Source organism: Rhynchophorus ferrugineus, unplaced genomic scaffold (genome assembly GCF_030347505.1).
Source record: "Rhynchophorus ferrugineus isolate W39M unplaced genomic scaffold, kcgeb_rfMv2 rfM2, whole genome shotgun sequence".
Taxonomy (NCBI): domain Eukaryota; kingdom Metazoa; phylum Arthropoda; class Insecta; order Coleoptera; family Curculionidae; genus Rhynchophorus; species Rhynchophorus ferrugineus.
This window is the reverse complement of record NW_027472581.1, coordinates 33667846-33695328: the sequence shown is the minus strand read 5'-3', so window position 1 is coordinate 33695328 and position 27483 is coordinate 33667846. Positions and strand designations below refer to the sequence as shown.

Sequence of the window (27483 nt, the reverse complement as noted above, 5' to 3'; positions counted from 1 at the left end):
GATGGCGTTACTAGAATTAAATCCATATGTTTTTAGTTAGCATTAATCCTCAAGATATGCGGGTATAAATATGACAGCTGTCGGATCATAAGTTTGTGCATTATAGCATTTTGAGTGAAACAACTTTTTTATTGTGAAAAAATAGATAAAAACGAATTTCGCATGTTGGAAAAAATATTGCTATTTGAAGAGGAAAAATACAGTTGAGGCAAAAACTTTTTCACAGTTTCCGGACACTACCCCAGGAAAATCAACTATCAAGGAGCGGTGGACGCTTAAAACAGGTTGTTACAACATTTAAAACATTTAAAAACATTGTTTAAACATTTTAAAAAATCCACAAAATGATTTTGAATGACCGTAAATTGAAATTGAATGAAGTAGAAGACACTCCAAAGATATCAACTGAACTTGTACATCATATCATTCACAAACAACAAAAAACACGCAGTGTTTGAAGATGATCAAGCGTAATAAACCCGAGTTTTGCATCGATATGTGACAATAGATGAAATATGGCTCCATCATTTCACTCCGAAGTCCAATTGACAGTCATCCGAGTGGATAGCACACGATGAACCCGCTCCAAAGTGTGGAAAAAAGTAATAGTAGGCTGGTAAGGTTATGGCGTCTGTATTTTGGGATGCGCATGAAATAATTTTCATTAACTACCTTGAAAAAGGAATGACCATCAACAGCGACTATTACATAGCGTTATTGGACCGTTAAAAGAAAGTGCTGCTTCACCAAGACAATGCACCGTGTCACAAGTCAGTGAAAACGACGGAAAAATCCATGAATTGGGCTTCCAATTGTTTTCTCATCCACCATATTCTCCAGATCTGGCCCCCAGCGACTATTTCCTCTTCTCATATCTCAAAAAAATGCTTGCCGGGAAGAAATTTTCGTCGAATGAAGAGGTGATCGCCGAATCTGGGGCCTATTTAGAAGCAAAGGACAAATCGTACTACAAAAATGGTATCGAAAAGTTGGGGAGTCGCTATAATCAGTGTATCGCCCTTGAAGGGAATTATATTGAATAAAAAAAATTGCCAAAAAAATGTGTTTTTCTATGGTGGGCCGGGGACTTTTCAATTGACCGTTATATACCAACCGGCAATATATTTATTCAAAATTAGCCAGTATAAATGGAAACTATTTAATTGATTTAAATCCAAATATAGAGCAATTAACAGTAATCAGTTCCAATAATAATTTAATAAGATAAAAATGTGTTGAAATCAAGGAAATACGAGCTCGGTTAACCTAGGAATTTAATATTTTAGACAATTTTCGCGAACAACGTTATCGTAGTTCAACAAAAGCCTAATTTTGCCAATGACAAGTTGATGTAACACGACCCTGGATGGTTTCCAATGTATGATTAGTATTCGCCAGCGATGGCGACGTCTTATGAAACTCTCGCTGTAGTTATATAAACCAAATTACGGCTTATTCACGGCATAATCGTTTTAATTCTAACTCTTGAGACGATCTCTATTCGATTAGTGACGCGATGGCCCTTAAGGTAAGTACCTTAGACCTAAAATAACTTTTTAACCTCGCTGGAGATACTCGCAGACGTGAAAAAATCGCCATAATTTCTATATGGATGGATACAATGGAGACTGGGACACGCTTTATTCAATTTGTCTCCGCCACAATTAGATTTAATTAGGCCAGGCATTGTACAGATTTAATTTTAATTTGCGTGTTGCCTTTATACTGTGTAAATTCAACATTGTCAAACAGAAAACGTGGTTTATTAGGTATTTATTTTTAGGACACATATAATATAACAGTGGTTTTTTGGTTATTCTTATTAACTAATATCTATTTATTGCACACTCTTAGTTTGCAATATTTTTTTGAGTTTATTACGTGCACTGACTCGCTGGTTACTTTAGTGTATCCAATGTTACCACTATTTTTATATTATTGCATTCTTGTAACTCTGCATTTAACTTTCTTGTACTTTTAATTTATTCAATTCAAATGCTGGCTTTTTATATTTTTATTTCTGATTTACCGAGCATTTCTGTTATAATATTTAGTAAATTTATATGTTATTTTAGTGTCTTAACTATTCAAAACAATTTAATTATTTTCCATTTATTGCTGTTTTTATTATTTATTATTGGCCCTTAGGGTAAATCCTAACAGTTAACACTATTTTTTTTTGAGAATGAAATATTAATGAAATTTAAAAGATCTACTGTAATATTTATATATTTTTTTTCATTAGACGTTAATATAATTTCTTATATTTTTACAATTTTACAATTTATTTTTGTATGAAAATGTTTAAAATGTTTTAAATATTATTATTATATATTGACATGTTGTTTCAGGCTTAATTAAAAAAATATTTTTCTCACTATTGAGGTCAAATATTTTTCTAATCAGTTTATAACTATAAATTACTTCTAAAGGATTTACAACAGATTACAGAGTGATAGTATATTAATCGAATTTGGTACATTTGTGACTAACTTCATGTTGAAGCCTCACAAATAAGCCTCTCTTTTATATGTGTAATGTCACTGTCACTTTGAGTATATAAGTGTGAGCAAAATTGATTTTACGTTGTACGTTGGTTCGTTAAAAATGTCTGAATTTGTACCGAGTAAATCGGATTTGCGGAAAGTCTTACTGTTCAGTTCAATTTGAAGAAAAAGGCGTTATCGAATGCTGTGTGAAGTTTTTGAAAACCAAGCTCCATCGATTTCAACAAGTGAGTTCTGATTTCGATGTTTTAAAAAGCGATTTTGACAGCGAATGCAAGGAATGTTCTGGATAGGTCAAATATTTGAAGACGATAATTTGAATTTGTTTCTGCATAATAACGCTACACCACATGTTCCAAAACCGGTGAAAATATATTTGAAAACTTTAAAATGGAAATTGCCATTTTAAAGCCCATCCCCTATATTCTCCAGGCCTTGATCCGTCTGATTTTTATTTTTTCTATAACATTTTTAACATATGAGTCGTGAACTTTACTTCTTATAAAGTTATACCAAAATATGTGTCGATTCATGGATATCCGCAAGAGATACATTCTTCTTCCGAAATTTAATCCGTAAATTGCTTGAAAGATGAGAAAAATTCATCGATGGACGATTTTGAATACATTGTAATGATTTTTCACAATAAATTTAAATTAAGAAAACATTCTTTAACACCACTTTATATGCCGAATATTTTACTTCATTTTTAAATGATAGCAGTTTTTTAAAACTTATCTTAATAAATATTTGGACATTTTTCGTAACTTATTAGTTGTTTCTGTTGTTTTTTTATTATAAGGTTATTTAAATGCATTCTTAATATATTTTGACTGGAATAACTATGTGATCTTTTATAAGAAATATGTTACATTTTCTATAGTTTCCTCAGTTGGTTCCCAATTATGATATTTTGATACAGGTTCTAATGATATTTGGAGCAAATATTTGCAGTGGTTAAATTGTGTTTATTTAATAATTTTAAATTCTTAATTCCTTTAATTTATTATAATTATGTGAGTAACTAACTTCGAATATAAATATATCTTTGTAATAATAAAAATAACATATATTTGTTTGATATCTCTATACGCAATGCGTAACGCTCACTAATTATCCTTATTTATTTTCTGTAAACTCTCATTTTCTTTCAGATTGCGTGTTTTGCTACCCTTTTGGCTGTAGCTAGGTGCTCTGTCATCCCGGCAGCCGTAGCGCCGGCAGCTGTTGCCGCCCCCCTGGCGGCAGCTCCCCTTGTCGCCGCTCGCCTTTCCGAAGATACCTACGACATCAATCCCCAGTATACATTCGGGTATGATGTACAAGACGCCATTACCGGAGACAATAAAGCCCAAATTGAAAGCAGAAGCGGAGATTTTGTTCGAGGACAATACAGTCTGAATGACCCTGATGGTAAGGATCGATAAATATATCGAAATTTATATATATCAGATACTTTCGACGTTAGTGTTGTTATTTCGCCAAAATAGAGCATCTTGCAAATATTATAAATATTAGTCAATTTTTAGCTAAATTATTGATACTATTAATTATAGTCAAGTAGATATAATTAAGAGTAAGCTGGTCTAAACTATTTTTAACAGGGAATTTCTACAGCAAATGAATATGTTCAAAAGCTTCTAGTTTTTTCGGTCGGTCGGTTAATATTAGTTTTGTTGCTTGAAAACTTCGTTCTAGCTTTAGTTTATAGGGTTTTATCTAGTTAGGTGTTTCAATGAATATAATATTGTTGATCCTGCCTTTTCACTTTAGCAGGATTCCGCAAAGGAAGGCATTAGATAGTTGCATTGTATTTTTCCATAGATTGCGACTTACAGAAATTATTACAAAAACTTCTTCTAGTTCATCTCAATTGATGACTAACGAATGAATCTCAAGAAAAATGACCATTTGGTTCATATAAGTTGTTCGTTTTACGTCAGCTACTTCCTGACAGAACCACATGTTCTCTAGTTCTCTATCGTCCATCATCGAACCAGTAATGTCATAGACGCAAACTCTGAAGCAGATAGTAACTATAGGTTTGAAATCTCGTGTCGATTGTTATCCTCAGAATTTTGCTGTTATCCATCCTAAAATACATCTGGCCGCTAAAGATTATTTTTCGCCTAATTTTGGAGTCTAAAACTACTTAATCACTTATTGCTCACTCGCGTAACTTGCCATGATGATTTACAAACAAAAATTTAAATAGACTCCATTAAAACAATAACAAAACAAACAATCGCCACAGTCTGTCAATACTTAACGCTTCATATTGAAAAACCTATTAATATTTATCTTGCTTATTAATATTGAGCATATATACTTTCGTACGCTTTTTTGACATATTCCGACCTATTAAATCATCCTACAGTACTGAGATAATTTTAGAGCACTGCTTCAACAATTCTTCTCTACAGAATATGATTATGGGCACACCGTTTATGTATACTGATTATTGATGATTTTAGGTTGGAAAAAGATTAATGTACAGGTTATATTTCACAGATTTATTTCAGTTTTTTTTTTATTTGTAAATCAATATTCATTGAAATTGCCTTTTATTAGAGATTGATTATTTATTATTGATCTAACAGTTTAAACATATATACGGTTAGCATCATTTTTGTCTGTTACGACGTATCAGTAATGTACACTCAGCATATAACTGCTACATAGTTGTTGAGATTGCAAAACTCACAAAGTAGAATTTTAAACTTTATTCGATGGATTTATATTAAATTATTGATTCATTTGATTTTTAGCACCCTGTATTTAATGCGCTTCTGTAAAATGAGTTTGCACTATCTGGTGCATTTACTTATAGTTTCTTCAGAGATATTTAGAAACTGATATCGAGCAATATTTTTTGTTTTATAGAGAATATTTGTATTAAAGTATCTGTAGTAATTCTTTGAAATCTACTAGCATAGGTATTTAATAGTGACATGTATTAGTAACACTGCTGGTGTCTTATGTTATTTTGAAATAAATTTGTTACAGATATTAAATTTTGTACAGAATACTTGTTACTGCGGTTCTTATTGAAATGCTATATTTCTTAGCAGGACGTCAAACATTATTGTTTCCATTGTTCAAAATATATAATTTCTTTTCTAACTCATTAAGACTCGACAGCTTTTTTGCCAAGATAACTTAGAGTATGTACCTATCTTTAACAAGAAATGTACTAGCAGTAATGCTAGAGAGAGACTAGAGAAAGAGTAACATAAAATATATACTGATATTAAAATTCTTATAAAAATCTCATTAATATGAAATATTCTCGTTCCATAAAACAATTAATTTACTAACAGAAATGTTAAAAGTTTGTAATTTGTTGTATACTTTATATAAAATTTTAATAAACAAAGAAATGAAATCATTATAAAATAAATTTTAACAGAGAGGACTGTCCTATCTTTAGCATTTCAATAATTTTGTTTTAAATTATTTACTGAATCAATGTTATGCCAATTAAAAATAATGAGAATTACTTTGAAGGGTATTTCGTTAACAACATATGAAACGAAAGAACATATTTGTTAAGAAACAGTAATGAAGCTGTATTGTTGTGTTTGTTAAATTTATGAAATTTATATTAAGTCTACTAAAACACACTCTTTACTTTAATTGGTTATCTGTCTCTATGGTGAATTTGTAATGCTGCAAAAGTATTTAAAGAAAATGACGTTGAATTTTAACCCATATATTTTCAATGGATTCAAAAAATTGGAAGCTTAACTGAGATTGGAACTGGATTTAAGCAATCTTTTTTTTGTTTGTCACAAGTTTGACTTACACCACAACCATGTGTAATTGTCAGTCATCACTTTGCTCTTCAACTACCATTTAGCAGTAAAATACAATGTGTTCTTTTCTGTAAACTTTAGTGGTAAAAGAAGCAATTGTAATGACGGTTAATTTGTTTTAGTAAAGATTTTGTGCTTGCATATACTCTGGTCATTTTTTCTCTTTAAAAAGACATTCACCGAGAACAGTCGTACCTATATACGATGAAGAATCAAATATAAACGGTAATTTTGTAAAATAAATTTATTGACCAATACTATGCACAAACTAAACGTTAATATTTTTACTGCAGTTACCCCCTTGCTCTACAAACTTTCGTTACCGATTTGAAAGCATGAATAATCCTTCCTCATAAAAAGTTTGAGGGCGAGTTGTAAGTCAATTGCACACATATTCCTCTGCTTCATTGATTCAAATCGTTTGACTTCAAGTGATTCTTTTAAGGGTACAAACAAAAAATATATTGCAAGCTCAAGGCTATAAAGACGGTACTCGACGGGGGTTTCTATTGTATTTTTTTTGCGGTGCGTGGCCCGGCATTGTCGTGAAGGTTTATTCGCCCTTCTATATTAATAAAAATATTTTACACAATTTTTTCCAATCGTTCAGTATCATTGAGTGCCAACCAAACCAGGATTTATCGATCTAAACAAGTGGTAATTAAAAGGCAATATGTCTGACGAGTACGCCGGGTCTTCCTAAACATTTCAACATGTGCTTTATGTCTGTTACACGATATTGCCAGTCTCTTTTGCATCAATAGTTTCATTGTATATGCAAGAACTAAATAACACTTTAGAAAACAACGAATGTTGGTTAACATTTTGAATAATTGTTAAACAATCCATACATGTACAAGATAATCTAATTTAATATATGCAGTATTGAAAATGTAAAAAGCACAAATAGAAAAGTAATCACCCGGCTTGGGTGACGCATTGTTAAAGGCGACATGATCCACCTACTATTGTGATAGTCGCGGGTTCGAATCCCGCTGAGGAATGGTCGTAAATTTATGTTTGTGATTGTGCTAGGCAAGAATACAAAATCCGACAGGGAAAATGATCCCAGTCACACCAGTAACGAAGCTGGGTAAGATCGGATGTCTTTTAAGATGATTTTTAAGTTGGCCAGTCGGTAGGCTTAATGCCGAGGACCGTAGTTCGGAGCACACGTTAAATAGTAGGTCCAGCCCAGGTAAACCCTCGTTGGTAAAAAGGAGACTTTAGTAAAGAGACTTTAGGTAACTTTCTTTTATATATATATATATATATATATATATATATATATATATATATATATATATATATATATATATATATATATATATATATATATATATATATATATGTGCTTTTATATATATATATATATATATATATATATATATATATATATAAAAGAAAAATAATGATGAAAACATTTTTTTTACAATATCTCTTGCACAGTAGCTGAAATGCTTGCTGATAAGAAAATCTCTAGACATTGTAAGATTTATTTATAAAGAGAAGGCGACTAGTTGAGTGAAAAAACTGTAAAATCCGTTGTTTTTGAAACCTTGATTTCGTACGAATATGTGAGTTGTTTCTGTTATCAATCATAAGGTTTCTTGAACCACTGGTCATGATGCAAATTAAAACAGCCGGCGATAAATATTCATACATTCGTGCTTATTCTCATACGAACTTCATTGAGAATGATTCTTTGTAACGCCAGCGGTCCATTTCTTTTTACCTTTCACTTCACGAGCTTACCGGATGAATAATGCAACAGTTTTGAGCTTGAAATCGAACTGACCAATGAATATCTTTATGTTGCAGGCACTCGCCGTATTGTGGATTACACCGCCGACCCAATAAACGGTTTCCAGGCCGTCGTCCGTAAAGCACCATTGGCTGTAGCCGCCCCGATTGTCGCTAAAACCGTCGCAGCTCCTTTGGTGGCTCCGGCCTCGCCACTCTTCGCGAAAGCCATAGCGGCACCTTTGATCGCTCGTCCAGCTGCCGCTTATACCGTATTGTAATTTTCAGGACTGAATATTTTTGTACCATGACTGGAAAATAAATTTTTACCTTCATATATGTGTCAATTATTTAACCTATACCTTAAATATTATTTGTGGAATTTTGTTTACCCCCAGAGATTGAATTAGCATAGTACTAGGATAAAATGAGAACGAAAATTACATCCTTTACATATTTACAAACAGTAATTCGGACTATATTCGACATCATCTATGACGTGCGTTGGATGTTTTATTGGACAGCCTTAGGTGTAATGTAATATCTTTAGGATCAAACTGATATCAAGTATAGATAGATAGCAAATATTCTAAATGGGGTTAAAATCGCACCACTCTTTATTTTGTCAATATTTTTGTGTATTAAGCGACAATATCTGATCATGATATACGATAATTAGCATTAGAATGATAACCACAAAAATTATAAGACAATGATTCCTCGGATGAAACATAAAAACTGGTTGGTAACAACATCAATTTGGTAGAATAATCAATATAGGCACTATTTATATTTTGATACCAACATATTTGTGACCTTATATGGCACATCTGCACTAAACATAGAGGAAATGGTAACTTTAGAAGCAAGGATCAGTCTTAGTTATCAATCCTTTTTTTTTCTTCTTAAAACGGTCTTGGTTTATAATCCATGATTTTAGGAAAATTGTCCACTTCAAAATTATTCATCTATCAAACTATCAAAAATATTTGTATACTGTCATTGCGAATGGTCGCCTACAGCCTTAGCATCCTTGTCTTTAGGCCATTTTTAGGATACTAATTCCAGTTTCAGGATTCCGATTCCTTTGAATTCTGAAATAGAATATTCCACGGTTTTGTGATTATTATATAACATATTACGTCTGTACCCTGATATTATTTTTAATTTCAAAATATGTTTATTAAAAGACATCGATAAAATATATATTAATTGAAATATTTTTAAATTAACAATTTTTGAAATATAATAAGTAATCCGGCTGTCAGTACGCTGGCATAATGGGAACTTCCCATTGAAGCTGAAATAGTTTACACCTCACAACTCTTCAAACGTATGATTGCCTTGCAAGTTACTCCCTACTGTAGATCTATTTTGCAAGAATACGTCAATAAATTTGTTCAAATGCTGTCGGTAGAAATTTGTATTAATAATGTCATTCAGTTTTAGCAGCTGAATGATACATTATACTTTGGTGATCTCACCATATATGGACATGAATATTGTGCTTCGATATCGATGTGGATGTTTCTCTGGGCTACCCATGACTTTTATGTTTGAGGTTATGATAGTAGACCCACTTTCCATTGTACTAACTTAAAAAACCTTTCTTTTTTCGTGCTGGCAATAATATTAAAAATAATATTTTATAACATTATTTTTTTATTTAATATTTGTATCTTGTTGTCACAATCAATACAAACCAAAACTTAAATCTGATGCGGCAACGTCGCGTTATAAATTTTGATGACGTGCATTGGCTATTTTATTAAAAGGACTATGTAAAATGGTACGAATGCTTAATTTTCCTTTTAATTAATAGATTCTGAAGTACCTTAAAATAAACTATATTTGTACATTTTATAAATAAACATAACTTAGATACTATCACTATATATAACAACGAATTAAAAAAATACACCCAATTTATTTCAGATCGTCTTTTTTCTATTAGAAACTTTTAATTTAAAGTATATTTGAAACTCGTAATCGCTTTAATGAAGATGAATGTATTGTTTTGGTCTTACGGCGGAAGCGAGATACTTTTCGAGCAAAAACAAAAAGAGAAACCAAAGATCCAAGAGAAAATGGATCCAAACACAATTAAAAAGCAATTTTCAACTGTTTGAACTCGATCGATTTTATTCGTTAATTTAATACACGTGTCTATATGATTCTGTAACAAATTTGGAAAGTGATTGAAATCAAATTATTAATGTTTGAGTTTGAATTAAAATGTATAAAAACAATTAAAATAATATTTTAATAACAAATTGATGAAATAATTAAAATTATATAAGGATTACAAATTGGAAAATTATTTTAGAGAAGATAGCTCCAGCGGAAAAAGTACAATGAAAATGGCGAATTGGAATCTGAGATGTTTTTGTATTTATATTATTAAGATTTTCGTTGGTTTGTATTTAAATACAAAAAAGCACTGGTTATTTGGAAGAAAATCTAAGTTATCCGTACATAATAAGTAATAAGTATTTTGAGTGGTTGAATAAGTTGACTTGGCTTGATGCCGAGTTTCCGAACACTGCCCCAGGAAGATCAACCATCAAGGATTGATATGCTTAAGTTTAGACGTGGTGTAATGAGCACTGAAGTCGGTGAACGCAGTGGACGCCCAAAAGAGGTTGTTACCGACGAAAACATTGAAAATATTCACAAAATGATTTTGAATGACCGTAAATTGAAATTGAGTGAAATAGCAGACACTCCAAAGATATTAACTGAACGTGTACATCATATCATTCATGAATACTTGAGTATGAGGAAGCTCTGTGTAAAGTGGGTGTCGCGCGAGCTCACTTTTGACCAAAAACAACGACGAGTTGATGATTCGGAGCAGTGTTTGAAGATGATCAAGAGTAATAAACCCTAGTTTTGCATCGATATGTGACAATAGATGAAACATGGCTCCATCATTTCACTCCGAAGTCCAATCGAGTGATCAGTCATCCGAGTGGAACACGATAAACCCCCTCCAAAGGGTTGGAAGAAGTAACAGTAGGCTGGCAAGGTTATGGCGTCTGTATTTTGGGATGCGCATGAAATAATATTTATTATCTGCCTTGAAAAAGGAAGGACCATCAATAGCGACTATTACAAGGCGTTATTGGACTGTTTGAAGGACTAAATCGCCGGAAAACGGCCGCATTTGAAGACAAAAAAGGGCTGCTTCACCAAGACAATGCACCGTGTCACAAGTCAGTGAAAATAATGGTAAAAATCCATGAATTGGGCTTCGAATTGCTTCCTCGTTCACCGTATTCTCCAAATCTGATCCCCAGCGACTATTTCGTCTTCTCAAATCTCTAAAGAATGCTCGCTGGGAAGAAATGTTCGTCGAATGAAGAAGTGATCGATCGAGGCCGGGGACTTTTCAATTGACCTGTTATCTATTCATCTTATTTACATTTTGGTAAATGACAACGTCAATATAAGCCAAAATTCAAAATTAAGACTTCGTGATGTCATGCATTTTGATAACTTGAGTTAATTGTAAAATCGATTACAGGATCGCGTTCAATCGAATTCAGCAATATCAATGATTCTGGTCCATGGTACGTGTTTTGCTTGATCAGGGCAACAGCTTCGTTCTTTTAAATATATAAAAAATTGGATCGATTCTTGGATCCCTCACACTGAAAACGAAATTTATCGACACGGCATCTGTATTTCTCAGGAAGTCTTGTCATATAGACAATTAATTTAAAAATTTCGCTTGATCAAGCGCCTGAAACTAAACGAAACAATAACGAAGTAACGCTTTACGTAGAACATTATAATTTATCGAGTAACATTAGTATCAAATGAGCTACATTTAGGATTTATTGATAGATAATACTATCAGTACTGTGAAGAGGGATGCGAAATTCTAAAAGTGTAATACGGAAATAATTGCCAAATGTTCGAAATAACAGTTAAATCCGACCATGTATACTGCATGAATTACCAGTCCAATTATTCATTCAGGCCAAGTTAGACCAGAACATAAAATCAGAACATTTCGTTCGAAATACCAATTTATTACATGCGTTTGAAATGATGAAGTTTGTTTATGGCAAATTAGCGAAATTAGGGGAACAATAGGCTTGCCGTACAATAACTAACAATTCGCTGTTATCCCGATATTAGCATGTGTTGTATGATATTTAGTAACAAATTTAAACTTTACCTTGATTGCTATGTAAAATTAAGGATATCTTATGGTAAGCGCTTCAAGTAAACAATATCTTATTTGAAAACTTTATTCATTATACCAATTGGTAATTATTTGTGTAATTTTTACTATATAATTTATATTGTTATTTGAGTTGCCCTACTTATTTACTGAACAATATTACCAAATAATACCGCTATTTTCGATAGGTTGAGAAAATAGTAGAAATGATCAATTTTGCAAAAAAACTTTAGCGTTAATATCACCAAACCGTTGTAACCTGCGTCTTACATCTTCGACTGTGGATAGATTGAAGCTTCATGATCTAAAAAAAATATGTCATTTCTAATATAATCTCTCCAAATTTTACCATTACAAATTTTGTTTTAAACATAATATTTGAAATGCCTCTAACATCATAAATAGATAATAGGGTATAGATAATGAGGAAGAATTTGTTCAATATATATTAGTTGTGACGCATTATAATTTTAAGACTTCGCATTTATAATTTGTTAATTCGAAGAAACTTCTCACACTAGAGCACTATAATTCTTTGCAAGTCAGGGTATACAATCATCAAAGGCGGATTAAAGTGGCTTAATTGTTCAGCACTTGGCCAAATAGGGTATAGTATAGTAATTTTGATTAAAACCGGTACAGTTTCAGAGTATCAATAAAGTCAAACTGGCGGAAGAAGATACAATCGATAGTTACAAATATTTTTCTAATATTGAAAGCTATTCAGAAGAAATAAATAAAACAAGAAAAATAAAATCAATTAAAGTAAATTAGATATAAGTGCTTTCTTCTATATAAATTTCATAATAAATATAATAAAAGTTACTAAAGTCTTCTATGTGGCATAGCTTGAGTTACGCTCTTTAACATAATGTAATTAAGTATCTTATATAATTAATAATATATAATGAATATCTTAATTATTTCAAGTTGTTTTCTATTTCAAAAGTTATTTATATGATTTCTGGCAATTTGAGGATACCTAGCGCATAAGATTTCTTTATTTTTATAGATAGAAAGAGTAATTATTTCAAGAAACTGTTTTGAAAACTGAGCTTTAATTAATCTACAGATTAGAGGAACAAGCGAACCCTGGCCCTTTGTGAGGCTGGAAAGTGCAACGGAGGAATACACAAGATTGTAAGCGAAGTAAGGTAGTTGAATAACATTAAAAATAACTAATATAATACTCATAAGAATATATAATATAATTTATATAGTAAATAGGTTAAAGCTTCCCTTGTATCAGATAAAATTTTATCGGATAAAAACAAAAATTATAGAAAAGGGAAATGCTTTAGTTTACAATTGGTACAGATTAAATTTAAGTACAAAGTTTAAGCTTACCATAATCAATTGATATTAAGTTAAATATCTATATAAATAATATAAAACGCGTTAATTGTTACTGACGCGTCAACTGAAAATATTTTCACTATATAGGAATCGCCAAATATTCATCATGCGAGAACTAATGATGTTCTAACTGTTTCTGTCGAACATGCACATAATTAATTGGGTTCGAATAAAATTCTGAACCAATTCCAATCAAATGCGACGATATTGCGCATTTACAATTTGGGCAACTCATTTAATATTCTGGTGAGTTTCTTCGTTACAAAACGTTTCAGATATATAAGGTCGGCCGAGGTGTGGTACTTTTGTCAGTTTCTCAGCAACGGAAACCTAGTAAACATTCCAAAATGGCCGCAAAGGTTAGTAATTCCATTGTAAAGCTACTTGGATTACATTCATAGATATTTCTTGGAATTGTAAGTTATAGTGTTAATATTTTTATTTTCAGTTCTTCGTATTGGCAGCTCTTGTAGCCATGGCCCGAGGTGGAGTGGTACCCAGCGCCGCTGTGGTAGCAGCCCCTCCGGTTCTTGCTAGAGTATCTGACGCTACCTATGACCCCCTTCCTCAATACTCCTTCGGCTATGATGTTCAGGATGCACTCACTGGAGATAGCAAAAGCCAGATTGAAAGCAGAAATGGAGACATCGTTCAAGGACAATACAGTTTGGTCGATCCTGATGGTACCAGAAGAATCGTCGACTACGTTGCTGACCCAATCAACGGATTTAACGCTGTCGTCCGTAAAGCTCCATTAGCTGTAGCTGCTCCAGTAGTTGCCGCCCGAGCTGTAGCTGCTCCATTGGCTGTCCCAGCTGCTCCTGTAGTTGCCGCCAGAGCTGTAGCTGCCCCGTTAGCTTTACCAGCTCCAGCATTTGCCGCCAGGACTGTAGCAGCCCCTCTTCTTCGAGCTCCAGCTGCCCGCCTTGTACTCTAATCTTCCATGTTCGATCGAGCTTACAATGTTGTTAATTTAAATAATTTATATTAAATTTTTTATATCGCCAATAAAGCATTTTACACTATATTTATATATATCTTTTTGGTTAAAAATAGTGGGAAGATATTGTCTTCATACCTATTAAGAACGTAATTGGTGGAATATTATTGGAAAGGGATGCTAACTTCCATTGTTTTTGCCATTACCGGCAGTGTTTAGATAACCATGCATTTCTATGTTTATAACCATATATATCTATCTTCCATTTATATAACCATATATTTCTATGTAATAGCATTTTTATATAAATAAATTTAAATATTGATGTAGAGTAACATAAATTGGTATCATTTGCTGATACTGATCTCGAAGCTAATAAGGATTTATTAAAATTTTGCTGTGGTTTAGAGTAAATAACATGGAACAACACTTCTTTCGCAGTGGAGGAATTCCTATTATATGAAGTAAGAATCTCTGATTAAAATATATAAGCAGTGTATTGCTGAAATTTTGCTAGAGGTTATTTCGAAACTACTTTACCAAGGTTAACCTGATATTTTAAGCTCTGTTAAATCGATTTTCTTAATAATTAGTGTGGATCTTCTATATTAATCCTTAATAATTTCGAGAGGTAAGCAAACAAATTGTTTTTCATACGTAACGCAACATTTTAAGAAATCTGTGCAGAAAATTAATATAATTTTCTCTTATGCTATTCCGGAATCACATCTCACATTGACGAGTCTTTAGACAAAATCAGGTCATCTTCTGGATTTTCATCAATTGGCTCATACCGGAATATAAACTGGCTTATAGCTTCCACATATATGACCAACTAATCAACTATTAAGCATATTGATTTTATTTCGGGACAGTCTGGTTTAGATTAGATGGGACCTACTGGAGGACGACAACAAGGATTGGTGTACCAAGAAAAACTTGAGTTTTCCCGTTTTCCAGTGCCAGTTTGTTAAATCCTTCTTCATTGATCGAATATTTAATTATCATTAAATATTTAACTTATTAAGAGAATATAATTTAATTTTAATTTGTACTTTTGTACTAATAGTTTATTTTATAATTTTATATAGGTATGTATCTGTTTAACAGGTTAATTGAAAAGTCCCCGGCTTACCATAGTAAAACACATTTTTTTGACAGAATTAGTTTTTTTATTCAACCTAATTCCCTTCAAGAGTGGTACACTGATTGTAGCGACCCTCCAACTTTTCGGTACCATTTTTGTCCTTTGCTTCAAAATAGGCCTTAGTTTCGTCGAAGAAACTCAAAGCCCAATTTATGGATTTTTGACACTGTGAATTGTCTTGGTGAAGCAGCACGTTCTTCTTCTTCAAGTGCGGCGATTTCGTCCTTTAAATGGTCCAATAATGCTATATAATAGTCGCTGTTGATGTTGGTCCTTCCTTTTACCAGGTAGTCAATGAAAATTATTCTATGCGCATCTCAAAATACAGACGCCATAACCTTGCCAGCCGACTGTTGCGTTTTCCCAGGCTTTGGAGCGGGTTCATCGTGTGCAGTTTACTCGGATGACTGTCGATTGGATTTCGGAGTGAAATGTTGCAGCCATGTTTCATCCATTGTCACATATCGACGCAAAAACTCCGGTTTATTACCCCTGGTTATCTTCAAACACTGCTCTGAATCATCAACTCGTCGTTGTTTTTGGACAAAACTTAGCTCGCACAACCACTTTGCACAGAGCTTTCTCATACCCAAATATTCGTGAATGATATGATGCACACGTTCAGTTGATATCTTTAGAGTGTATGCTATTTCATTCAGTTTCAATTTACGGTCATTCAAAATCATTTTGTGTATTTTTTTTAATGATTTTGTCGGTAACAACCTCTTTTGGTCGTCCACTTCGTTCACCGTCTTCGGTGCTCTTTTCACCACGACTAAACTTAGCACCCCAATCCTTGATGTGTCAGGTCAGGGACTTTTCATTTGACCTGTTATTTATTCATTATTTAGTACGTCAGCTTTATCGCTGATTTTTACTTTTTACGCTATACATTTTAACCTATTATTGCACTAATGTCGGAATTGTTATAAGGTTACATTTCTTAGCTTTACATGTATAGTCCCAAAAAATGTTAATGTGTTAGTAATGTTGAAATTTAACTTAAGAACATATTATTATTTGTCAACTAACATATTTCATAGGAATAACGAGAGGTTGGGGGTTTTGTTCGAATAAAAAATATACAAAGAGTTATTGTTCTACACAAAAAGTAATAGAAATATAGGAGTAATTATTATCGCTGATTTTTACTTTTTACGCTATACATTTTAACCTATTATTGCACTAATGTCGTAATTGTTATAAGGGTACATTTCTTAGCTTTACATGTATAGTCCCAAAAAATGTTAATGTGTTAGTAATGTTGAAATTTAACTTAAGAACATATTATTATTTGTCAACTAACATATTTCATAGGAATAACGAGAGGTTGGGGGTTTTGTTCGAATAAAAAATATACAAAGAGATATTGTTCTACACAAAAAGTAATAGAAATATAGGAGTAATAATTAGTTTGACATCTATTTTACGGTTGATTATTAGAAAAATGCTATCAAGAAAATTCAAACCCTTATTCCGTTTTGTATGTATAGACAATTAATTTATTTTTTACTCTCATAATAATTACAAAATGATCTTTCAATATTTGGCTAACAGGACATTTAAAAATCTGAACTTGAAGGTGACAAGAGGTATTGATATAATCTAACAAACGTAATTAGCATAAAAGTGAAAGAAATAGAAAAAAGTGAGTTGACTGAATAACAATTGATGTTCTAATTTATTACTTTGTGAAAATGAAGTTACATTATTTTTCGTTAGATTGGAGTATGGGTGTGTCAGAATTGATGACATCGATTAAATTACGGATTGCTGTCTAATATGATAGCTTGAACAATAGCCGTTGCCTTTCAGTCATTCTATTGTTTACAGATGTATCATAAATTTTCAGTATAAAAACATGTCTATGTTCCATATATCTAACTTCGTTTAATATTATGAATAAAGAAAGTTATATTAAAATGTTATTAATATACAACAATACTTTTGTAATAATGAAACTATTATTTAAATATGTCTATTAACATCTAGATATGCTAATACTGTAAATATTTTATATACTTTCTTAAATAATAAAACCAGAATAATTATTAAACCCCCAAAAATATTTTCAATAATTAATAAAAGATTAATTAAACTCGTATAAGACTATGGTAGATTATCAAGCTCCAAAGAAAGATGATCAACATAAAATCAACAATCCATAAAAAAATCTGAAAACTAAGGCTATTAAATCTGTAAGACAATTTTCAATCTTCAACTTTCTGACTAACATTTTGCGGCTTTAGCTCCTGCACCATTTGAATTTTGTAGAAGAGAAGCTTAATGTCATGGAGTAAATGTGGCGTAATGATGATTTATATTCATTGTTATCACTTGTACGATTAAAAAATTAAACAGTTTGGACGGCCTTCAGTGTAGTGAATAACATTCTCCACGCTTCCAGTGATTCAAACTTTTTTATCCGTTTTCTAATCAAAAAGTGTTTGTCGGATGACTTATATGAACCTCGGTTATTAATAAATATTTTACATTTTTAAATTCTCGAACGCATAACGCGCTATCTGCTTTTCCGTTATCACGAGAAATGATTCCAAGCTACTGACTATTAAGGAAAAGTAATCGCCCGACATTTCTCTATTGTTATTCAAAAACTTTATAAGAATAAGAGAGATAATATATAGTGCCCTGAAGAAAAGTTCTAAATACACTGATTGATGTCTGATACCAAAATTGTGTTTGTTCATTTTTTATCTACGTAATATTAACAAGGCAGAAAATAAGAAATATTTTAGAGCATACAGAGTTGATGAAAAATTTACCCAAAAAATTGGAATTCAAATATTAGTTTTTTTGATATCAGTTGGTCCAAAATATTAGTAATGAATATTTTAACGGAACAAAAATTTTATATTTTATCTCAACTTCGTAAAGCTCACATATGGAGATTGTACAGTAGATTGCAGTTGAAAGTATAAAAACACTAATTTGAAAAAATGTAAGTAAAAAATATCAGTAAGGACATTAATATACAACAAGACTAAAGGTTACTTAAAGGAGAATTAAAATTCTAATTTTATCAATAAAAAATGTGTCAAGCAGTGATAGGGGTTATTTAAACAAACACAAAGTATATACAATAGTTGAAATGAAACATAATTTTTGAATAAATAAAGGTTAAATATATGTGTGTTTAATAATTTTCTATAATCGGACATTTATGTATTATAAATAAATGAATTACTAGTAATAAGATGTATATCATTTTTAATATCTCCTTAGGAAATTACTGTATAGTGATGTCATAAAAAATACATTTTTAGAGATCTAACATAAAATTGCCTTTATTAAGAGTCTTATCGATTAATTCAGTACTTTTATCTAAAGATGCATATTTGAATATAAAATATTTCACAGTGCATACCTTAGAATCTCTCTCTGCTAACTAATGGCTTCTTTTACATTCGTCGAACATAAAAATTTCAATTTGATACATATTTATAGGCTTGTGGTATTTCAATTTGGCAGAAAAAGTATTTATTAGATAAATGCGAACGTTATTGAATAAGTACGTCCAACATATTTAACATTCAAATCGCGAATATAATTACAAAACATTACAAATATATAAACTCAATGAAAGTACAGTACCATCGTCAGTTTCTCAGCAACGAAAACTAACTAAACATTAAAAAATGGCCGCAAAGGTTTGTATCAACTATTATATTTAAAAATTTGCAATTAATAAGCGATGCATATTTTTTCCAGTTTTTCGTTTTGGCAGCTCTTGTAGCCATTGCCCGGGGTGGAGTGGTACCCAGCGCCGCTGTGGTAGCAGCCCCTCCGGTTCTTGCTAGAGTATCTGACGCCACCTATGACCCACTTCCTCAATACTCATTCGGTTATGATGTTCAGGATGCCCTCACCGGAGACAGCAAAAGCCAGGTTGAGAGTAGAAATGGAGACATCGTTCAAGGACAATACAGTTTGGTTGATCCTGATGGTACCAGAAGAATTGTCGACTATGTTGCTGATCCAGTCAACGGATTCAACGCTGTCGTCCGTAAAGCTCCATTAGCTGTAGCTGCACCAGTAGTTGCCGCCCGAGCTGTAGCTGCCCCTGTGGTTGCTGCCAGAGCTGTCGCTGCTCCTTTGGCTGTACCTGCAGCTGCTCCACTAGTTGCCGCTAGGGCCGTAACATCACCTCTGGTTGCCGCTCCTGCCCCAGTCAGAGTATACTAAGAGATTTGGTGTTCATAATATAAATAACTTATATATAGTTTTTAATAAAACATTTTATACATAATATCTACAGTCATATTTAATTAAACCATGTCTAAAACACTAGATAGAGCAAAGTTTTTTTAATTGAAAGGTATAAGTTATTAAATTAAATAAACTAGGATGGACAAAATAATATGAACTCCAGACATATATGTTGCACCATATTTATTTATTAATAAGATGTTAAGCCGCTGCTTGTTTTTGGGACACATGCAACTTTCCGCGGAATAGATTCGTAGGGTATCTGAATAGATTTCAACGGAATGTTGTCTCCAGTTCCGTCAAGTGTTTCAAGGATTTTAATGGAATGGATGGAGATGGAATTCTACTTCGCACTTTCTGCTATAAAACACGCCATAAGCGTTCAAGTATGTTGAGGTTTGGCGATTGTGCTGATCAGGAAAATATTTGATGAGATGAAGATGAATATGAAGATGAGATAAAGCTCCTCAAACCAAGAGTGAATCAATTTGGCTGTGTGTACGGGCCCATTATCATCTTGTAATATGGCAGTATTTCATAGCAAGTAAGTTCATGGTAAGATCTTCATTATTGAGAATTTTGAGATACGCATTCTCATTAATCCTACCAGTGACTATAGGTAACAATCATGCAATCAATCAAGTGCTGGTGCCATGTTTTATGATCGTTGATTATTTCATAGCTTAGTTGTATAAAAATAAAATAATTGAACAAAAATGTTATAAATTTAATTTATTTTAACATTATAGTATATCTGAAAACTACAGTTAATTATACAGCAACAATAATTTATAGGTAAAACCTCTTAACACTATTATTTTTTGTCAGACGCACGCAAAATTATTAAAAATATTAGTAATTATTATTACAAATTAAAATCCGACAAACGTTATTTTAGTTCTTTGATTATTTTTATAAATTAGAAATCGCTCCGTAATATATGATATCATTTCGTTTGAAAATTCCGAAAACAATAAATAGCCAGGGTCACAAATTGATTGCGGCTTTAATAAAACATTTCGAAAAGGAACGAGATAATGGAGGCCCCCTTTTGCCTTTAATAATTGCCGTTAGAGAGTGCCTACAATTTTATTGAAAATGTTTTTAGCGGGTTGCTGCAGCGGGAAATATTAGTGTGAGTACTATGAATAACATCACTTACAAAATGAAGAATAATACGTTAGATTCACCCAAGAAAACCCATTTATATATAAAGTGGATGACGAATCTTGACCTACTTGATATTGGCTCTATTCGAGACCAAATATACGAAATGTATAAGAAATGTTTATGTAAGTACACAAACTATGTTATCGATATAAGCATAATTTAATAAAATTATTTTAGAGAACATTGTCTATCTGAAAAGTATACATAAAAGAATTAGGGACATGCAGCTTTTTGAGGGATGTAAGACGTCCTTTCATACACTCTTACAGGGCATAGAGTTTAAATGGTGTAATGTTGACTTGTGTAGAATGGTGTAATGTTAATTAGAGAGGTTTAATGGGACTTCCAGACATTGCTATAAAAATAATTTAATTTTTAAAGGCATCAAATAAGTCCAAGATAGATAAACTATTTGAATTTCTATATCTTGATGAAACTTGAATATTTCAAAATGGTTCATTGTGGCACTCTTGGCAAGATAGTAACAAAAAAAGTGTCAAGACAACAAAAATTGATGAAAAAAGGTAAAAGTTACAATAGCACTCCATTAGGTTTTGTTGGTCATTATATTTGTTAATAATTAATTGCATAAATATTGCTGGTCGAGAAGGATATTCCATCAAAAACTTTTTGGATATGTGGAAGGAAGCATTATCAACCATAGCACCTTCGGTTTCATCCAAACCGAAACTCGATAAAACATACAGAGAAAGTAATTGATAAATTGTGGAATCGTCAACATGTTTTAGACAGATTAGAAATTAACAGTTTAATGATTGAATTGGACAGTGAGTCGGAAAGTGAAAGTGACTGAAGGAAACTTTAAGGATATGTAATAATGTTCCGTAATAACTATACAAAATGGTATTGTAGGGCTTGAAAGATTTGTGTGCACAGATATGATTGTAATTGTTCAAAATTAAACATGCATTAGGTTAGAACGTATGAGGAGAGAATGAATACTGTCTTGTAGATATGGTAAATGCATTAAGCAGAATTCAGTGATTAATTTTATGAGGAAACAAAATATACAATGACACCAATATGACTTGACAAGTAAACACACCAGTGAAGGAAACAAGAACTAAACGTAAAAAGGCAAATATGCTCTCTAATCAGAGTAAAATACGTTTGTCAGTTATATAGTTGTTATTTAAGTGGATTAGACCTCCATGGGGATACCACTATATAAAAAAAACGCGCCTAGAAACTTTCCCTCATGGGTGATGTGGAAGAGTTCAATGTAAACAAAACAAATCTAACCTACAAACTATTATACCTGTGTTCTTAATTGTAGTTTTAAGTCCTTCGATAATATGTGTATTAGATGTACTATAATGTTAATATAAATTATATTCGATTTTAAAGCATTTTTGTTCAATTATTTTATTTAGACTGAAATTTTCTTGTTTGTCAAAGCCAAACTAAACTAAAACTCTTGATGCGGTAACATTGCAATATTCCGACGTCACAAATATCCATGATGCATTACTTCAAAAACTAATCAAACTTTTAGTCAATATGTAATCTACAGCTCTTTTTATAAATTCCTTTACGAACTGACTTTAAAAAAGAAAAGGAAAAAAATAATTACTGAATACTATTATTATAATAATAAATAACATGCAATTTATAATTTAATTTTAAACGAAGTGGAATTACTTTTATATTTGTATGTTCTGTGGATCTGTAATAAGAATGGAATTTTTCTTTGGAATGGAATAATACCCCATAAATATTTTATTGTATTTTAATGTGTTAATTGCTATTTTTAAATAATTTACTATAATAAATATAGACAATACATAGAACTTAAAGAAAACCTAAAAACTAAAAATGTACAATAACCCTAAATACTATGCAAAAATTAAACATACAGATAATCATAGAAAAAAAATTAATCAATGGCATAATTAAAAATGATCTGAATGAAATGATATAAATAATTTATTTATTATTGATTGGATATATTTTCTAACAAAAATCCATAGAGTAATCGAAATATTACCTATTATTGCCATAAAAAGAGTCAAAATATTTTACTATTTATCATACCAAATTTTAATCTTTTTATCCTATTATATTAACAATCTTGAGAAATATCGTTCTAAAATGCTATAATATTAATATACAATATACTGTTATTTTTAAGCAAACTGTCAAAAAAAATCATAAAACTACATATATTACATATGAATCTATGTAAGTATAAATTGGGTATATTTTTGACAAGGTCACGGTTAGGACAACAGAGCCAGAACGTTAAAAATCAGTCGAATGAAACAAGTAGAACTAACAATAGTAACTAAAAGTACAACTGAAACAGTTGATAGTAAATAGTAACAAAATCAGTTGTAACTAAAATAACGACTGAAACAGTCGATAATAAAAAGTAGTCCATTACTAAACAGTCGATAGTCAATTTCTGTCGATAGTTCCTAACACTAGTTAATACCTTACATTTTTCGAACAACAATCGCCATTTATAATTTAACTAGAGTGTTTCTGTGTGAGAATCTATAGACACAATGAAATATATATATTTAAAAAGTGTGCATATGCATATAAAAACAGAAAACATTTTATAGAACAAGTAATATAATGATTAATATATAAAATATTCACAATACAATAATTATTTTGTTATATTATGAAAATATATTGGGTTTTCCATAACAAAGGTTTTGTCGAACAATTTAATTAATACATTAATAACTTATTATTGCTATTATTACATACAAAAAATATGCTATCTTCGAAATATACATAAATATAAACATTTTGATTATAAATTTACGTAATTTTATAATAACGTTTCTAATGGCAAACGAAGATTTCGATTTCTTTTAACAGAAATTCAGATATGGTATCAATCTTTTTGTATCAAAACGTATATTGTCCCAAACCGTCTTTTTTTCAATTTGTTTTGGTGTAATTGGTTTAGTTAGATTATATTTTGTAAATTATGGGAATTTTAAAATTTTCGCTATGCATCCATCGAAATTATTCAAGATGTATTTAAAAATAAACGTATCGTAAATAAAAGTATCCCTCCACAAAATAAGATCAGTTGGAACGATATATTGATAAATTGATTATATCAGTGCATCGAGAATAATCACTAATCAAGCTGAATATGGATCATACTGAGATTATCATACAAGACGCTTAGTACTAATATATGAAACTTGTCTGATGGCGTTTGATTAACAAGATGATTTTGTGTCTATAGGCACCAGAGGATTTTGAAATATAATTATTGAAGCTATAGTGGTTGGACTATGAATGTGGACTATAAGGTGGTGGATACACTAATCATGGCGACCCTCCAATTTTTCGATACCATTTTTGAACTTTGCTTGAAAATAGGCCTCAGTTTTGTTGATCTCCTCTTCATTTGACGAACATTTCTTCCCAGCAAGCATTCTTTTGAGATCTGAGAACAGGAAATAGTCGCTGGGAGTCAGATCTGGAGAATACGGTGGATGAGGAAGCAATTCAAAGCCCAATTCATGGATTTTTGACACGGCTCATTATTTTAGGGAAACAGCACTTTCTTTTTCTTCAAATGCGGTAGTTTTCGGTGATTTCATGCTTTAAACGGTCCAATAACGCTATATAATAGTCGTTGTTGATGGTCTTTCCTTTTTCAAGGTTTTCTATGAAAATTATTCCATGCGCATCTCAAAATACAGACGCTATAACCTTATCAGCCGACTATTGTGTTTTCCCATGCTTTGGAGCGGGTTTATCGTGTCCAGTCCACTCGGATGGCTGTCGATTGGACTTCGGAGTGAAATGATGGAACCACGTTTCATCCATTTTCCACATACCGACGCAAAAACTCGGGTATGTTACGCTTGATCATCTTTGAAAACTGCTACGTATCATCAACTCGTCGTTGTTTTTGGTCGAAAGTGAGCTCGCGCGGCACCCACTTTGCACAGAGCTTTCTCATATCCAAATATTCGTGAATGATATGATATACACATTCAGTTGATATTTTTAGAGTGTTTGCTATTTCATTCAGTTTCAATTTATGGTCATTACAAATCATTTTGTAGATTTTTTAAATTTTTTCGTCGGTAACAATCTCTTTTGGGCGTCCACTGTGTTTACCGTTTTCGGTGCTCATTTCACCACATCTAAATTTAGCATGCCAACCCTTGATGGCTGATTTTCCTATGGCAGTGTCCAGAAATTCGGCAACAAGCCATGTTTTTGCTTCAACTGCATGTTTTCCCTTCAAAAAGCAATATTTTATCAACATGCGAAATTCCTTTTTATCCATGTTTTTTTCACAATAATAAAAGTTGCTTCACTCAAAATGCTATGATTCAAAAACTAATGATCCGACGGGTGTCAAATTTATACACACATCTTTTGAGGGTTAGGGCTAACTAAATAACATATGGATTTAATTCTAGTAGCGCCATCTATATTCCAGGCTGGGTACTTTCCAATTGACCCGTTAAGTATGAAAATTACATGCGAAAAAATCGCAGTAAAGACCCAGATAACCTTTTTAATCATATCAATGTGCGCAGTGACCCCAAGAAAAGGAATCCTAATTATTTTGTGGGATTGGAAAGCAATTGTCCATCATGAGCTATTCGAACCTAACCATTAATTTCAACTCTTTAGTATAAATTCGCCATGAAAAATAAGATGAAAAATAAAAATAAGACCAAAATTTCTTTGACGGCAAACCTTCCTATGGAATGAAGCTCAAGAAGTGTATGGTAAATCAACTTATCGTTGGCAAGAATACAGTCGCTGACTACTAGAAGTAGTCATAGAATAATTTGCAAGTTTACAAAATATCTATCAGCACTTTATTAAAATTATTATTATATATTCAAGAAAAATTGGCTAGAAATATTTTCCCTTAATTACTAAATACTCGATTTCAATATGCGTTGCCTAGAATTTAGGTGATGATGTTGAAAGCAGATTAGCTATAAATATAACAGTAAACACAAAACCACCGACTTTGACAAATCAGTGTTATTTAAAGAGCATTGAAAAATTTGTCATCAGCAAGGACATGCGTAGATTTAGACCAAATTATGAATATAGTGTATTCTCCCATTATACTGTTAGAGTTAATGTTAGCAATCAACGATCGACCAATTGGCTATTCATCGGATATGATCTTGTCATTTTCCGGTTGGGTATCTAAAACTGGCATAAAAACAACTCAGTACGCTTTGCCCATTGAAGTTATAAAACAAAACTTGAGCCTGGAGCTATTAAATTAGTAAAATACGGATTTACCAATAAAAAATAACTTAATGAAATTTGTTTTTACATCCAACAATATGGAGATTATGACTTTTGTTTAAAGAGGAACTGAATATTCTTCCATCCATTGAAATTATTATACCATATATCTAATATCTAATTCTATACTATCTCTATCAACATTATATGGTTAATATCTTCCTAATCGGACGAATAAAATTTGATAAAAAAAACAATAAAATAAGCAACGAAACAAATTTTTCAGTAATTTGTAAACGTATAATAGGAAACAGTAAAATTAATCAAGGCAAGTAGAGCAAACTGTTTGGTATTCAAGCAAGGCGGATCGTTACAAAACGTCTCAAATATATAAACCCGATACGAGTCTAATATCATCATCAGTTTCTCAGCAACGAAAACTAACTAAACAACTCAACAATGGCCGCAAAGGTTGGTATTATCGTTTGTATTTTCGCGGAATTTGGAAAGAGATAATTGAAAAGCTACGGATTAATATTAATTCGGTCATCTCCTTTTCTGAATAATTAGCATAACGATATTCCGGTTCGATGAACTAATTTAAATTATTCCTTTTTCAGTTCTTCGTTTTGGCAGCTCTTGTAGCCATTGCCCGAGGTGGAGTGGTACCCAGCGCCGCTGTGGTAGCAGCCCCTCCGGTCGTTGCTAGATTATCTGACGCCACCTACGACCCACTTCCTCAATACTCCTTCGGTTATGATGTCCAGGATGCCCTCACCGGAGACAGCAAGAGCCAGGTCGAGAGCAGAAATGGAGATTTCGTTCAAGGACAATACAGTTTGGTCGATCCTGATGGTACCAGAAGAATCGTCGACTACGTTGCTGATCCAATCAACGGATTCAACGCTGTTGTCCGTAAAGCTCCTTTGGCTGTAGCGGCCCCAGTTGTAGCTAAAGCTGTAGCTGCTCCATTGGCCGTACCAGCTGCCGCTCCAGTAGTCGCCGCTAGAGCTTTACCCGCTCCATATTTCGCAGCACCAGCCGCCCCATTACTGCTTTAAATATTGAAGAATGTGGTGTTCTTAGATATTGATGTAAATAAATTATATTTAATTCCTTATTATACCAATAAAATCATTTTATAAGTAAAATATTTTTAAATT

At 32.0% G+C, this 27483-nt stretch overlaps 4 protein-coding genes across 7 annotated transcripts in view; 3 read left to right on the top strand and 1 right to left on the bottom strand.

Annotated features, from left to right (window-relative positions):
- LOC143190643 (disks large 1 tumor suppressor protein) overlaps positions 1 to 27483 on the bottom strand; it is a 676624-nt gene that overhangs the window by 350087 nt on the left and 299054 nt on the right. The window lies entirely within an intron of this gene.
- On the top strand, positions 1390 to 8400 carry LOC143190652 (larval cuticle protein A3A). Its single transcript, XM_076395143.1, has 3 exons — positions 1390 to 1528; positions 3662 to 3920; positions 8144 to 8400. The coding sequence occupies exons 1-3, from the start codon at positions 1517 to 1519 to the stop codon at positions 8344 to 8346; spliced, it is 474 nt and encodes a 157-aa protein (XP_076251258.1). The 5' UTR covers positions 1390 to 1516; the 3' UTR covers positions 8347 to 8400.
- LOC143190651 (larval cuticle protein A2B) lies at positions 13830 to 14640 on the top strand. The gene is made up of 2 exons (XM_076395142.1): positions 13830 to 13972; positions 14062 to 14640. Exons 1-2 carry the CDS (start codon positions 13961 to 13963, stop codon positions 14548 to 14550), a joined length of 501 nt encoding a protein of 166 aa, XP_076251257.1. The 5' UTR covers positions 13830 to 13960; the 3' UTR covers positions 14551 to 14640.
- LOC143191991 (uncharacterized) lies at positions 19227 to 27473 on the top strand. Its single transcript, XM_076397452.1, has 5 exons — positions 19227 to 19368; positions 19430 to 19901; positions 20198 to 20313; positions 26765 to 26791; positions 26941 to 27473. The coding sequence occupies exons 1-5, from the start codon at positions 19357 to 19359 to the stop codon at positions 27379 to 27381; spliced, it is 1068 nt and encodes a 355-aa protein (XP_076253567.1). The 5' UTR covers positions 19227 to 19356; the 3' UTR covers positions 27382 to 27473.

Excerpts from the sequence above, each read along its gene's own strand:
- LOC143190652 (XM_076395143.1), top strand. Across the intron at positions 3,921-8,143 it reads CAGTCTGAATGACCCTGATG|GCACTCGCCGTATTGTGGAT; the intron begins GTAAGGATCGAT and ends TTTATGTTGCAG.
- LOC143191991 (XM_076397452.1), top strand. Across the intron at positions 20,314-26,764 it reads AACACGCCATAAGCGTTCAA|CTAAACAACTCAACAATGGC; the intron begins GTATGTTGAGGT and ends AACGAAAACTAA. Across the intron at positions 26,792-26,940 it reads ACTCAACAATGGCCGCAAAG|TTCTTCGTTTTGGCAGCTCT; the intron begins GTTGGTATTATC and ends TTCCTTTTTCAG.